At 24.2% G+C, this 14,823-nt stretch overlaps 4 protein-coding genes across 6 annotated transcripts in view; 2 read left to right on the plus strand and 2 right to left on the minus strand.

Annotated features, from left to right (window-relative positions):
- Nucleotides 1–893: 893 nt before the first annotated feature.
- Nucleotides 894–4,035, minus strand: LOC112691088 (major facilitator superfamily domain-containing protein 10). Its single transcript, XM_025565227.1, has 9 exons — nucleotides 3,597–4,035; nucleotides 3,424–3,527; nucleotides 3,199–3,357; nucleotides 2,054–2,236; nucleotides 1,877–1,985; nucleotides 1,579–1,799; nucleotides 1,419–1,509; nucleotides 1,211–1,348; nucleotides 894–1,120 (listed from the first exon to the last, which is right to left on the minus strand). The coding sequence occupies exons 1-9, from the start codon at nucleotides 3,817–3,819 to the stop codon at nucleotides 1,011–1,013; spliced, it is 1,338 nt and encodes a 445-aa protein (XP_025421012.1). The 5' UTR covers nucleotides 3,820–4,035; the 3' UTR covers nucleotides 894–1,010.
- A 506-nt stretch (nucleotides 4,036–4,541) lies between these two features.
- The window catches only part of LOC112691089 (palmitoyltransferase ZDHHC16), a 27,847-nt gene continuing 17,565 nt past the window's right edge, over nucleotides 4,542–14,823 (plus strand). Inside the window, exons 1-9 of one of the 3 annotated variants that reach the window (XM_025565228.1) lie at nucleotides 4,542–4,589; nucleotides 5,542–5,677; nucleotides 5,751–5,942; nucleotides 6,030–6,147; nucleotides 7,003–7,184; nucleotides 7,249–7,360; nucleotides 7,417–7,609; nucleotides 8,881–8,996; nucleotides 12,490–12,579. In XM_025565228.1, coding sequence (XP_025421013.1) covers nucleotides 4,567–4,589; nucleotides 5,542–5,677; nucleotides 5,751–5,942; nucleotides 6,030–6,147; nucleotides 7,003–7,184; nucleotides 7,249–7,360; nucleotides 7,417–7,609; nucleotides 8,881–8,995 — 1,071 coding nt within the window. In that variant the 5' untranslated portion in view covers nucleotides 4,542–4,566 and the 3' untranslated portion in view covers nucleotide 8,996; nucleotides 12,490–12,579. Of the gene's footprint in view, nucleotides 4,590–5,541; nucleotides 5,678–5,750; nucleotides 5,943–6,029; nucleotides 6,148–7,002; nucleotides 7,185–7,248; nucleotides 7,361–7,416; nucleotides 7,610–8,880; nucleotides 8,997–9,402; nucleotides 9,489–12,489; nucleotides 12,580–14,823 lie in introns of those variants that run through there. The other 2 variants (XM_025565229.1, XM_025565231.1) reach the window with 2 other exon arrangements.
- LOC112691087 (serine protease Hayan-like) overlaps nucleotides 12,429–14,823 on the minus strand; it is a 10,561-nt gene continuing 8,166 nt past the window's right edge. The window contains exons 2-7 of the mRNA XM_025565226.1: nucleotides 13,739–14,783; nucleotides 13,518–13,678; nucleotides 13,351–13,457; nucleotides 12,965–13,224; nucleotides 12,723–12,883; nucleotides 12,429–12,653 (exon numbers count right to left, since the gene is read on the minus strand). Coding sequence (XP_025421011.1) covers nucleotides 12,486–12,653; nucleotides 12,723–12,883; nucleotides 12,965–13,224; nucleotides 13,351–13,457; nucleotides 13,518–13,678; nucleotides 13,739–14,783 — 1,902 coding nt within the window. The 3' untranslated portion in view covers nucleotides 12,429–12,485. The remainder of the gene's footprint in view (nucleotides 12,654–12,722; nucleotides 12,884–12,964; nucleotides 13,225–13,350; nucleotides 13,458–13,517; nucleotides 13,679–13,738; nucleotides 14,784–14,823) is intronic.
- LOC112691090 (39S ribosomal protein L51, mitochondrial) overlaps nucleotides 12,577–14,823 on the plus strand; it is a 27,999-nt gene continuing 25,752 nt past the window's right edge. Inside the window, exon 1 of the mRNA XM_025565233.1 lies at nucleotides 12,577–12,660. The gene's annotated coding sequence lies outside the window, so the exon portion shown is untranslated. The remainder of the gene's footprint in view (nucleotides 12,661–14,823) is intronic.

Below are 14,823 nucleotides of genomic sequence, written 5' to 3' on the forward strand. Positions count from 1 at the left end.
ATAATTAAGTAGGAAGTGGTTTACCAATAAAAGTGTTTTGATATGTTTTAAAATATTATTTTGTGTATTATTTATAAATATATATACTCGTATGTTAAGAGGTTTTTAAAAATATATTGTGAGTTATTTAAATAAATTATTTTATACTAAATTATAAATATTTTAATAAGTATTAGTTATTTTTAAATATGAAATATAATTTATGTTTAACTTAAATAATAAACATAAATTATTTTTATTTAAAATTATATAAAATAAGTATTAATACATTTAAAAATGTATTTAGATGATTAAAACTGATTGAAATTAGAAATTATCACTTATATTTAAATTTGCATTATCTTAAAATTACATTTTTAATTTTTTTATGTCTTTATATTGATTGATAGTTACAGAAATTATTTAGTTAGGTTTGTAGGCTAATTGATAAATTTTATAACATTGGCCAAAAAACAAAATGCATTATTACCAGATAATTAATTTTCCAAATTCAGCAATTCTATGATAATCTGATTTCAAACTATTGTACATTTTCCTTAACTTTACTTTTATTTACTATATTTTATACATTATATGTTCATATTGACCTCAGTAGTCAATCAACATGCTATTTACATTGTTACTATGAATACATGTGACCTATAATCACTATAATTAAATAATGTAATTAAAAATATAAAAAATTGTTTTGCAATGTATTTCTGATTTTATTACATACTAAAATAGAACTAATAAGTCTATAATAAATTATAATATGTTCACTATCTGGTGTAAGATAAAATAAACCAAATCCTTATAAAACTGAGGAGCTATAAAATTAATAATAATAAATACATTAATTATACATTTTATACTTTATATACTTCAATAATTTTCGAACATTATAATTAACATTTATCGTTCATAGATGTTTACCATAAAGTATAGTATTCTTTTGCTAATTTTAACATAAATAAATATTGCATTAAATTTATTATAGATGAAATTTTTTTTCTTTAATATCATATAAATTATTTTTTTTCTTTAGTGTCTTTCAAAGTCTTCTTCAATAAAAACCAAGGCAATAACAATAAAGTACCTCCAATAAAATATGTTATCTTTGGACCGACTGACCAATATACTGAAATACAAATAAATAAATAAAACGCAGAGTCTATAAAACAAATTAAATAATATAATTAAAAAATATTATAAATTTATGAAAACTAACATATTGAAGCAAAAACCGGTCCAATTGCCCTAGCTAAAGCTCCTAAAGAACGAAATGTACCCATTGCTTTGCCTTTGTGCGCATCAGATCCATAATGTGATGCTAATGTAGTCATACATGGTACTACAATAGAAGTAGCTGAAAAATAAAAAGACAACAAAGTATAAAAAAGCTGGTATGTTATAAATAGATTTAATTAATTTCATACAAACTGCATAAAGAAATAAACCAAGTATTAAAAGTGGAGGAGATTCAGCCATTCCAATGCATATAAATGATGGAGAGATTAACAAAAGGCCCTAAAAAATGTAAATAAAATTAATTTAACTGTATACTACTTCTTGTACTTCTCTGAAAATCAGTATTACCAAAGTTGCAGTTTTTGCTGTACGTGATGGAGGTATTTTTCGAACCCATCCACCTTGTAATAAAGCCATGGTAACACCAATACCGAAAAACATCCAACCTTGTTGCATTGAAGTATATCCAAATTTATTATGTGTCAAAAATGTTAATGTGAATTCCAAACCAGAATATAAAAATAAATACATAAAGTAGATACTACCCAAAGAACGTAACTTCTTAACATCTAAAATGATATAACATTATGTAATTGTTAGTAAAAATAATGTTATCAAACACAAAGTGTAAATTAATATATATTACCTTCAGATGGGACAATACCAATTAACAATTTAAATTTGAATAAATCTATTATATTTATGTATGTAAAAGCTTCTGATAATTTTCCAACAACAGATAGAGCTCGATTTCTCTATAAATATTAAAACCTAAATAAAAATATATACTAAACAATATTTATTTTAAATAAAAAAATATTACTTTTGGAAGTGATTCATTAAATGCAAAAAATACAAAAATTATATTGATTATGGTTAAAATGACAGCTAATAAGGCGGGTTGTACAAACCAATCCCCTTCTTGACTATGAGACCATTTAGCATAAGCTGCTCCTATCATAGGGCCAAATACAAATCCTACTGAAAAAGCTATTCCAATCATTGCCTAAAAAATACACAGAAAATATTAATACAATAAAGGTAATAGGTATCCATATTCAGTGGTGCAACCAGGATTGGTTTTTTTTTTGGGGGGGGGGGGGAGTTGTGAATTTGGAAAAAAAATAAGTATTTTCTGCAGGTGTTTGGTAGGGATAAGGAAGTAAGATTAAGTTAGGTTTATAAGTAAAATATTGAAATTACAAATTAGACTGTTTAACTTCTATTTCATATTGTGATACCAAAAAAAATTATTATACAATCGACTAACAAGAAATCATAATAGCAAGGTTATTGATGTTTTAGAATTGAACGGAACATTACAAACCGTTCCATATTGTTATATTATTATTGTTATCAATTATAATACGAATAATATTCATATTTCATATCAATCAGCCATTTCGCGAGTTCAAGATAAAAAAAAAATTTCCTATGTAGAATTCTACATTATTAATGTAAAAATCTCAAAAAAAATTTGGAAGAGGTTACAACCCCCAAACCCCACCCCTATTTGCGACACTGTACATGTTTATATCTTACAATTTATTAATTTATTTGCAAAATAACCAATAATTTAAAGAAAAAAAAATTCTAATTTATTTCTTTCAATATTTATATCTATTTTAAACATACCATAATATAATTCAAACCTTTAACAATCTAAATACTAAATATGACCCTATAATATATACAGTAATTGAAAGAAACAAGTTCCTAGGTATGGATTCCTTTTTAAAGAATGACACATTTAACAAATTCCTTTTTATAAAAAAAATAATGAGGAACTGAATGAGTTCCTTTTTTTTAATAAAAAGAACGAGGAACAAAACGGGTTTCTTTTTATAAGGAACTGGACAAACACTGAATATACACATATATGTGTGTTATCAATTTAAATTAAATACATTTTTACTTTAAACAACTACTAAATAAGGATGTCAAAAACTAACAAAAATATATATTTACCATTCCTCTTCCACGTTTTTCTGGAACATACACATCTGTAACTATAGCCATTGATAAACTAACATTACCTTTACTAAGTCCACCAATAATACGTGACCAAACAAATAGAGAAAATGTTGTTGCTTTTGACCAAATTATGTACGAAGATAATATGCCAATCTAAAATTAATTTTTTTAATTATAAACATTATAGATTTATATAGGTAAAATTAAAAGTTTACTTACTAAACATATTATCATAACTGGCTTACGCCCATAAACATCACTTATACCGCCGAGAATAGGTGAAGAAGCAAATTGTAAAAATGAAAACAATGAGCCTAGTATACCTATTAGCAAATATAATTTATCAAGTATTGTTTAAAAATATTTAACTAAAATAAAACTTAGAAACTTACCACCAAATAAAACTCCATTAAACCTATCTGGTACACCAATTATTTTCTGAAAAACACTTATGTGTTTTTCCAACCATTGATATAATCCATCAGAATCATTTTGTTTGTAATAATCTAATAATGACGGGAAAAGTGGTAGTATCATAGTAAACGCCAATAAATCAAACAATAATGAAATAAACACGACATATCCAGTAACATTTTGAGAGCTATTGGATGCCATATAAATGAAAAAAATTGTTCAACCCAAATAAAATAAAATACTTGGTTTTCCAGAAGAATAACACAATAAAATAATAAAATCATAAATTTACAACTGACATATGTTACATAATAAATAGTGTTAATATGTATAAGAATATAAAATCAAATATCTACTTTCACCTTTGAACCAAAAAATAGAAAGTTGTTTATCAGTACATTTAACTACTCTTGTTTTAAAGTTCATTTTATGTCAAAACTATAAATTTAAGAAAATAAAACACCAGATTATTTTTACTCGAAAATTACTATTCATGATTACTAAAACTGTGAATTTTTAACAAATATCAGTAATTTCTAAGGTATATATTAGACATAGTTGTAAATGAATGTTAAGATTTAGAACAATTTTTGAATGGTTTTTTTATCTATATTCTCATTTAAATGGTAAGTGCGCCTTTTAAATTTGATAAGAAAAATATATGGTTTATTCCACGAAGATAAGAATCTTTGGTATTCATGGTTTACGTCTTACAAAATACATAAGTTTTTAAAACAATTTATTCTATGATATTTAGTCCGTAGCTGATTGCTAAATATTATACTATATTTAGTGATGCTGTGTTACTGCTACTGATAATAGAATCATGATATTATTGTAAATAAAAATTTGAATTTGAAAATTTAATAATTTCCGTTTTTAATACTTTATAAGCTTACCAAACATTAACGATATAATATTAATATTATTAATTTATCATTAATTAATATGTCTATTTTAAGACTAACAATGTAAGTTTATACAATGTGTTCTAATAATTATGTATTATGTTATGAGCTTTTTTGAGTCTTAATTTAATATAATCATTTAAGCAGAGGTGGAACTAGGAATTTTTACACCCTGGGAAAATGTTAAAATTATGCCCTATCATAGACCAATAATCAAATACTCTTCTCGAGAATTTTTTTTCTAATTATTAATATAAAATTATACTTATTGAGTTTTAACCTAATATCAGCATTTAACAAAGTTAAAAATATCAAATTATTTGTTAGTAATTACAAAAATTACACCCTCTAAAATGTTACACCTGTGAATGAATCCCCTTCTTCTACTACCTAGTTCCGCCCCGTGTATTTTAGGTATAAATTACGTTAAGCATCAACTATATTATAAAATGGTTATACTATTTAAAGTTATTGTATTTAAACAAGGAAAAATATACATTTACTTATTTTAGATTATTTGTTTTGAGGAGATTTTTTCAAGTTTAGAAGTATATAAAATTAAAGGAATTCTGTAATTTTCAGTTGACATAAGTTGATTTTAGAAGTAATTTATTATTCAATACAATTTTTGATTCATGTCATACATTTTTTTACAATTAGACTTAAACTATACTTTCAACTATACTTCTAACTTCCAGATCAACAAATAATGACAAATATTTTTCTTGTTACCATTTTGCTTAGTTATTTTACATTATTTTATGTTTATTAAATGGTATCAATATAGAAAAATCAATATTTGTAAAAATCTGACTATAATAAATTAGTATTACATTATGTTAAAAATAAAGTATCAAAGTTAAGTTAATTTACTAATTGGTACATCTACACAATCCTCTTGACAGATAATATTCTGACCAAAATGATAAATCAAAGAATTCAAAATTATCTTAATAAAATATAGATTGTAACATTAATTATTTATTAATATTTATAAATATTTTGCTAATTTCAGAGCAAGATTTAATAAAACATGGATGTATTTAAAAAATTATGCATATTCTCAAAATTTAAACCTTGAATGTGCATGTGATGTAATACTAGACCCTTTATTTAAATTTGTTGATAAGTATACCATAGTTTTAGGTCAAGTAAGTTCAAATTAATAAAAATATGAAAATATTATTAATTACACTATGTTTGAATATTTTTTTTTAATTTTAGATAATGGTTATCCTTGTTATTTTTTTAACAACATTTGTTGTTGTCATAGCTTATTGGATTGGTTTACCATATTGGTGGAATAATAATAAGCTTTTAACCATATTTTTACTAATATTTGGAAATTGGTTATTAGTCAATGTTATATTTCATTATTATATGGGAGTTACTACACCACCTGGCTTTCCTGCTTCAGTAAACTATTATAATTACTTAATACTCATATATACTTCATAAATAAAAATTAATTTAATCAAATATCAACTAATTGGAATTTCACAGAGAAGTTTGATGTATTATGATGAAGTAATTTGTAAGAAATGTGATTCTCCTAAGCCACCTCGTACACATCATTGTTCGGTTTGTAACAAATGTATTCTCAAAATGGATCACCATTGTCGTATCCTTTATATTAAATAATGACTTTATTATAATGAATCACAATTTTAGCAATTATTTTATTTCCATGTTATACTTTATGAATTTTAATGCATTTTTTAAGTTTGGTTAATTTAGGGATCCCAGATTTATTTTTTAAAAATATGGGACATTTTAAATCATACCTATTTTTGAAATTCACATTGGTGTTAATTTGGGGGGGGGGGGTAAGGGAACTTATGTTAGCAATTAATATATTACAAAATCAAATATGTAATATTTGTTGTACAAATACTTTGTAAACATTTGGGAGCTAAAATTACACTTGGCCTTGATTGTAATATTTCATTTTCCTCACAGCTACTAAATATATTATAAAATAAAGTTAAACACAATATTTGATACTTATAATAAATATAAATTATAATGAAATTAAAAATAAATAATTAGGTGACCTTTCCTATTTTTATTTTTTTCTTATAGTCAAATAATAATAATTATCATTTAAATATAAAATAAAATAATAAAAAATTTAAAAAGCTTAAAGATATTAAAAAATTTAATTTTTAAAATAAGGTACATACAAAATGGATTTTACAAAATACGGGACAAAAGTATTATTTTTATACTTGTGTTAGGACACCAGGACATTTTATTCATATACGGGACGCATGGGATCCCTAGGTTAATTGTTTTAGTACACAATTTTTAGCTTAATTACCATATTAAACAGCATTTCTCAATGAATGATGTTTTTTAAACAAAAATATCAATTTTAGTTAAAATTTAGTGAATATAATTTTATATGATATTATATTTATACTTTTAACTTTTATTTATTTATTATTATTATATTTTTCTTAACTAATTTTTAAAGCTTGGTTAAATAATTGTGTTGGATTTTATAATCATCGTTATTTTTTTCTCTACATGATGTACATGACATTTGGATCATTATTTATAATTATATTTGGTGCTGAGATTGTTTTCAAAGAAGTATTCTTTAGAGAAGAAGATCCAGATGGACATCCAGTTAAAGTCAACACTTCATTGTCAAAAGTTAGTTACTAAAAACATTAAAAAATATATATAAAATTGATGTATATGATTCTTTTATATTAAGACAGATTGGGTATTAACATTTCAAGATGAATATGAAAATATCAATTTTGATTATGATCGTGTGGCTGAATGGAGGTTTTGGTGCATTATGGTCATTACTTTTATAACATGTGGTAAACTTTAATCATTATTCAACTAATTTAAAATCTTATTCATTAAATAATTTTAGGAGTATTTATTGCATTAGCTATTTTAACCATATGGCATAGCGTATTAATAAGTTCTGGGGAAACAAGTATTGAAGGACATATAAATAAATTTGAAACTGATAGATTGAATGCCATTAACTTTAAATATGTTAATGTGTATGATTATGGTATAAAAATGAATTGGATTCTCTTCCTTGGACTTCACAGTGGTAGGTAAGTATCAGCATTTTTTTTTTGAATTTCAATAAACCCAATAAAACTAAGAAAAAACCAATAAGTTCATAGATACTGATTAATAAAGAAAATGTGTTGGACCTAAGTATTTTATTTTTGCTTTCATCTTATATGTTTTTATTAGGTATAGTCTTTTTGCTATAATATTCATTACTTTTTTTTTTATATCGTCCATTTAATGAGTCAATGATATATTTTAATCATCATTATTTAATATAATAGTACTATATATAGTAGCAATATTATTTCATCTTTTATTTGAAATAAGTAGGCGTTTGAGGTGATTGAGCTTCAATATTCAAAACCCTTAACCAGTGGTTCTCAACCGGGGTGACACAAAATCTCCAAGGGAAAAGGAAAAAAATAAAAATATAATTTTAATAAAATCATATTATTGTCACAACTTTCATTAAATAGCATAAGTTTATGTCTTAATATTATTTCAATACGATAAATACATGTAGTATTTTAATTTGTGAAATCACTGCATTATCGATCATCTTATTGATTTAACCGGGGTCGTTAGTCAGTTATTTTGCAGTCGCTAGATATGTAGTGTTATAGCTCTACAACTATGGAAGACAATATGAGACTCTGTCTTTCCATCATCAGCTCTCGACTTCTTTAACTTTGTGAAAACCACCAGGGCCCAATTTCTTATCAGTTTTCATATATGTCATTATTATTTTTTGTCCTTTTTTTTTTTTTTAAATTGCAAATTTAAACTTTTAACTGACAATGTTTATTGAACCCTGCAACCAAAGCCCCGTTTAATGAGGGCGTAACTGCCCCGAAGTAGTAAATATGATGGTTTGATGGGGCGGCAAATTTTTGAGGATCAACATAAAATAAAAAATATATAATTATAATTTTTCTTGTATGACTATATAACTATAATACATATTATTTCTATTACATATATTATTTTTTATTTTGAATTGTAATTTTCTTAAGGGTAGCATATTTTAATTTGCCCCGAGGCGGCTACATAGCTTAACGTGGCACTGCCTGAAACTCAAATAAATTGTAGGTTTATTTATTATTTTTCTGTGTACTGTATTTTTTTTTTTTTTTTTTGTTGTTTCAAGAATTATTCTAATATACACAGTTAAGATTATTTATTATTTTGATGTTAGGGTGACGCGGTGTTTTATTTTAGTGGCTAAAGGTGACATGAATGAAAAAAGGATAAGAATCACTGCACTAAACATTTACTACTAAAACCTAATATTCTATTGTTATTATTTTAGAGGTTGGAGACATATTATATTTCCTTCGGCTCATAAACCTTTAGGAAATGGATACATATGGCCAACTAAAAATGATATATTTGAAGTATTTTATAATGAAAAATTCAAAACATAATGTAAGTATTGTATTTATTATATAATTAAAAATAATCTATAATAAATATTTAATCTTGAATGATTGGATAATTTAGAAATAATTAAATGATTAGGTATATTATACATTACATTCAATATGCATGTATAATAATTATACATGGAAAAATACTAATTTTAAATGTACAATTTTCTTCATAAGAATTATTATAATCTTACCTCATTGTCAGTATTAAGTAAATTATTTTATTTATTTAATAAAATTACATTAGTCCTTCTATACTATATATCTGAAATAAAAGTAAAAATTGCTATTGAGTTATTTAGAATTTTTTTTTTCTGTCACTTGCTTACAGAATTATTATTTATTATTATCTGTATACAATCAATATTACTTTGGGTAATTTTTTATATTTGATTTTATTTTAGTGATAATAAATCACTTGGAGGCTTGAACATATTCATGAACAATGGTCAATGTTTGCTAATGAAAATTTAAATAATAATAAATTAAAATTGTGTAATTTATATGACTATGATTTATAAATATACATTTAATTAATAGTATTAAATATAAAACTTTTAGATACATTACATAAATATTTATTTTTACTTTTATTAACCAGATATTTGAACTGTGACAGGTTAGGTTAGGAAATTAATATAATGATATAACAAAATAAATTAATACTATTATTTTTTATTTTTCTAATCATTTTTTTTCTTGTATAACTATTTATCTTTTATTTTAAACAATTATTTATTTTACTTTTAAAATTTTCAATTATTTATTATTTTATATACTTAGAAAAAATATTTTGGACAAAATACCTGAGGTTCTTATAAAATAAATTTGTCCAATTCCTTTTGTATCAACAACTTATATTTTCTTTTGTTTTGTTTAAATGTAAATTTATGTTAAAAATTAGGTTTATGTATTTTAATTATAATTAAAATAAAATGGATTTACATTTGACAAAAAAAAAAAATTGTGTGCAGCTAAAGAAAGATGGTCATAATTGTGTATTATGATTTGTAATGATTTAGTCCAGAAATGGATTAAAAAAAGCTAGATGTTTTACATTTTATTGTTTTTTTGTAGTTTCTTGAAAACATATTTTTATTTTCTGAGAAAGACCAATTCAAAGTACTATATATTATTGATCAACCAAAATATTTAATAAAAAATTATAATTCATAAATATTTAAATAAATAATTTCAAAAAAAAAACATGTCATCTGAATATGTACTGAATAACATTGCAATTATACAGTTAAATGAAAAGCTATGCATTCGCTAATCTCTTTGGCTAAAATTAATAATTAATATTATCATTCTTATGTTGATATTATCAAATTGTTAATAACTAGGCTTAGGGACTTATAGCTCTAAAAAATACACAAATATGCTTCTAAAATTATTAAAATATGCATTATAATATGGATTTATATGCATTAAAAAAAAAAAATTTCCACATAGTAAACAAAATAAAACGTATCCATCGGATGTAAATGTATCTTTCAAACTCCAAAACAAAACTTAGTAGTCGGCCACTCGTAGACTGTTGTACTTTCGACATTACAAATTGTTATATAATATACTCGTATAACATCTTACGTATTCGATGTTGCGAGTTTCCGAGCCGCAAAAACAACGACGGATAATAGTCGACTGAACTAAATAAATAATCTATTATTCTATATCGACTATTATTTTTATCGACATCCGGTCAATATCCAGCGGGTTACGATCGATACGGGTATACAGTATTATTTATACTTGCTCATAAATTATAACGAGATAGTAGTTTTTAGATAGAAGTAGTTTGCAGATAGCATATTACTGGAAGTATTAAGTCCTTTTAGTACATTTTTTTGTCGATCGTTTGAAATATGTATATATTGTTATATGCAGGGCTTGTAAGTTCATGCATTTGCATATCAATCTTGCAAAGTTGTATTTAATGCTAGATGACATAGAAATCCAATTCAAGTTACCACGGTTAAATATGTGAAATCTTATTTATGCATATTTCTATTTTATAGGGCATATTATTCAACATTCTATTAGAATCTATCAAAAATTGAAATGGAAAATATAAATAAAATTAAAAATAAAAATTATATTTTCTTATCTTTTTTTTTTTTTTTATTGAACATTAAAAACATCGGCTACAGGGCCATTAGTTATGTATTACATTTTTGATTAGATTACATTTTATTTTTTTTTAATTGTACAATTCACATGATAAAAACTTAAATGAAGTTATATAAATTGATGTCCTTTAAGTAATTGATTATATTGATGTTTGATTGAAGATCTGGTTGTAGGGCTTCGCTTAATTGTTGGGGTAAATGGTGTTTTGATCTTGAGTCCGAGTATTTGTAGCAATCGATGAGTATGTGTTTGATTGTGACCTCTATACCACACGTTTCACATATGGTAGTGTCTTTTCTGGACATGAGGTGGCTATGTGTTACGAATGAGTGTACAATGCGAAGTCGATTTAGAATAGTTTCGTGTTTCCTGTTAAGGCCGGGGTGTATCTATACTTGGATATTGTTTTTTATTTTATTTAATTTTGTGTCTTGATTTTTCCAGTGGTTTTGCCATTTTTGATATCTTATCTTTTTGATACTCGTACATTTAATGAATAAATTAGTTTCAAAAGTTTCAGATTTAAAATGAATTACTGACAAAAACGTACTTACATGCAGTTCATGAAGGCTCAAGAATAGTATTAACTAGTATTTAAAATCTATTTTTTCTAATAGTGACATATAAAAATAAAATATAGCTATAAAAAAATAAAAGGATAATTCATGTTATTTCCAAAATTATTTATGATTTTTTTATGTAAGAATTTTTTAAGTGCATAGTGCATAATTTTAGATATTTAAAGAATATAAATGCATATTTTTTAACTTTTTAAAGCATAATTCAAAGCATATTTTGCCAATTTTAAGTGCATAAATGCATGCTTATTTAGGCATTTTTTAGGGTATGAACTTATGAACCTCGGTTATATGTATCTATAGTTTTTTGATTTTAAATTTGAAAAATTTGTCAAAATATGCAATAATATGCACATTCAAATTTTAGATTTGATATCATGGCACCGAGAAACAAATTTATTTCACACTCATTTAACAATAATTAAAAAAAGTATACAAATGCTAGAAGTCCCTAAGCTTATTAATAACTATTGTATGTATAGTATACAAGTTTATATCTTATACATTAATATTTCTTATGAATGACATTAAAAAATTACCATTTTCATTTGAAAAAAAGTTAATAAAAATTAATTATTATTCAGGGTTTTTATTATCAGATCAAAATGTGTATCAGATAATATATCAATTAAAATTCTTGTCAGGTCACACAAAAAAAAAAAAAATATAGAAAAATATTATATTAATTAATCACAAAAAATCTAAAATAAAATAATAATTAAATTAATTATTTACTTAAGTTATGGCATATAACATATTCATTAGTTATTTAATTTTTAGGGCCACACAATTTTTTCTATCCAAGGTAAAAATGATGATACTCTAGTGTAAACTCCTGCTGAATTAACAGTTCCACAACCTTTTCCAAATGATGTTATCCCAATTAAATTGAAAACACATGCATTATGTTCTGATTTTATTACAAGTGGTCCTCCAGAATCTCCCTAAATAGTAAGTAGTAATTTAATTTAAATTTTATTCATTCAAATCTAATATAAAATAACTTCACTAACCAAACAAGTATCATGTCCTCCTGCTAAATCTCCAGCGCACAACATAGAACCAATAATTCCTCTATTTAGGATTTTTTTTTGATCTTCATATAACTTATTACACTGTCGATTATCTATTACATCTAAAAATACTTTTAATAATTCATCACTTGAATGATCACCTATGTTAAATATATACATTTTTTAAAATTATATATAATTTGATATATTAAGAAATTAAACTATTAAATGTAATAAATTACCAAATGCAACACTTCCCCATCCAGTAGCGGTAACTTTAGGAGAATTTATATTTTCTTTGTTGTGAAGACAAGCAGGTCGTATGTGATTATTAAATTTTACTTTCTTTTCCAAACGTAATAGAGCTATGTCATTATACCTTAGTGATGAAACATAATCAGGATGTACAATGATTTCACTTATTACAACATCTACTGGATTAGCACCATCAATAGAATTTTGTAAATTCAGTTCTCCTAATCTTACTCGAACAGGATTACCTCTATTCAAAATAATTTATAATTTAAAATAAAAATATTGCTGTAAAAGAAAAATATATAATTTTGGAAAATTTAAATTTAATTTTTTTTAATCTCGTTTTTTAATTTAAAAAATGTAATAAACTTACTGTGAACTAATTGTACAATGAGCAGCTGTCAGTACAAATTGTTCACTAATTAATGTCCCACCACAATTCCATTGATTTCCAATTGCTGTATGGAATTCTATTGCTGCCTGTACAAATCATATTTAAATTAATGTAAATTTGTATTTCAAGAATAACATTTTATATACCATATGTGGGAATTCTCCTAATTCAGCTTTAGATCCACCAACGATTAATCCAACACCAGTTGAATCACATGTTTCTATTGACACTGGTTTTGTTGCAGCATCAATTGACAAAGGCAGTACAGAAATTGTAGTTGTAAGTGCCTTGGAATATTCTTCACATTCTACAATCAAAATTAATTGTTAACTATTACATTTTTTTCGCAAATTTTATTTAATTTTACTTATTTCACTGATACGTTTTGTATTTTTATATGGATTATATTGATATTCATAATTATTTTTCTTGATTGTTGTAAATTTTGTGTAAGAATTTTCAGTAGTAGAATCATCTGAATCATCGGGAAAAAATATACTGCTACTAGTTGGACGATAATTATTTTGATTTTGTGGGTATGTCTCATAATTTGGTTGATTATTATTATTGTTATTTTGATTGTGATTTGGCCTTATTATTGTGGAACTTGGGTTATAATTATTATTTTGGTTTTGTGAATATGCTTCATAATTAGGTCGTTTATTATTATTGTTATTTTGATTATAATTTGGCCTTATAGTTGTGGAACTTAAATAATAATAATCATTTTGATTTTGAGGATATGTTTCATAATTAGGTCGTTTATTATTGTTGTTATTTTGATTAAAATTCGGTCTTTGTGTTTCATAACTAGAATAATGATAATTAATTTGAGATATTTTTGTAGTTTGAGGGCTATCAAAAATATTTTGGATATTTGAGTTATGATTATTATTATTATTACTGCTATAAAATTCATAATTATTTGTTTGTGTAGTGAATGAATTTTTTTTTTTATTTGGTTTGGTCACTACATCTTGTTCTAAATTTTGATAAGGTCTATCTTCAATAAATTTCATAGTATTTAAATTCTGATGAAATACATTACTAACAATATCAGAATTTTTATTATTTTGATGATTAAAAAAATTAATATTTTGTGTTGGATTTTGAGGTATTAAAGATGCATGAAAGAAATCTGGTATAAAGCCAAATCGTGATTGTATCATTTGATCCTCTTGAAGACTATCACTTGAAGTCATATTTTTCTTATTTTTTAAAGTATTTTGAGCACAGCAAATAATAGTTTGTTCAGAGTTACATACAGCTCCTAAATTACTGTCTTCACTACAATTAATTTTTGATTGGCAAAATCCAACAATACCATTTTTGTTTGTGCATTTCTCACCAATGTCTTGGTTGAGTGCCTGGCAATAAGTTGCAATTATAAAAGCACCGATTACTTTCAATATCTTCCAACTTTGAACAAAATGCATTATTGTTAGGTTATTA

This window comes from Sipha flava, unplaced genomic scaffold, assembly GCF_003268045.1.
Source record: "Sipha flava isolate LNK unplaced genomic scaffold, YSA_version1 557_pilon_pilon, whole genome shotgun sequence".
NCBI classification, from domain to species: Eukaryota; Metazoa; Arthropoda; class Insecta; order Hemiptera; family Aphididae; genus Sipha; species Sipha flava.

Coding starts and splice junctions, on each gene's coding strand:
- LOC112691088 (XM_025565227.1), bottom strand. CDS start 3,819: ATGGCATCCAATAGCTCTCAAAATGTTACTGGATATGTCGTGTTTATT. Junction 3,528..3,596: donor TAATGGAGTTTTATTTGGTG/GTAAGTTTCTAA, acceptor ATTTGCTAATAG/GTATACTAGGCTCATTGTTT. Junction 2,237..3,198: donor AAAAACGTGGAAGAGGAATG/GTAAATATATAT, acceptor TGTATTTTTTAG/GCAATGATTGGAATAGCTTT.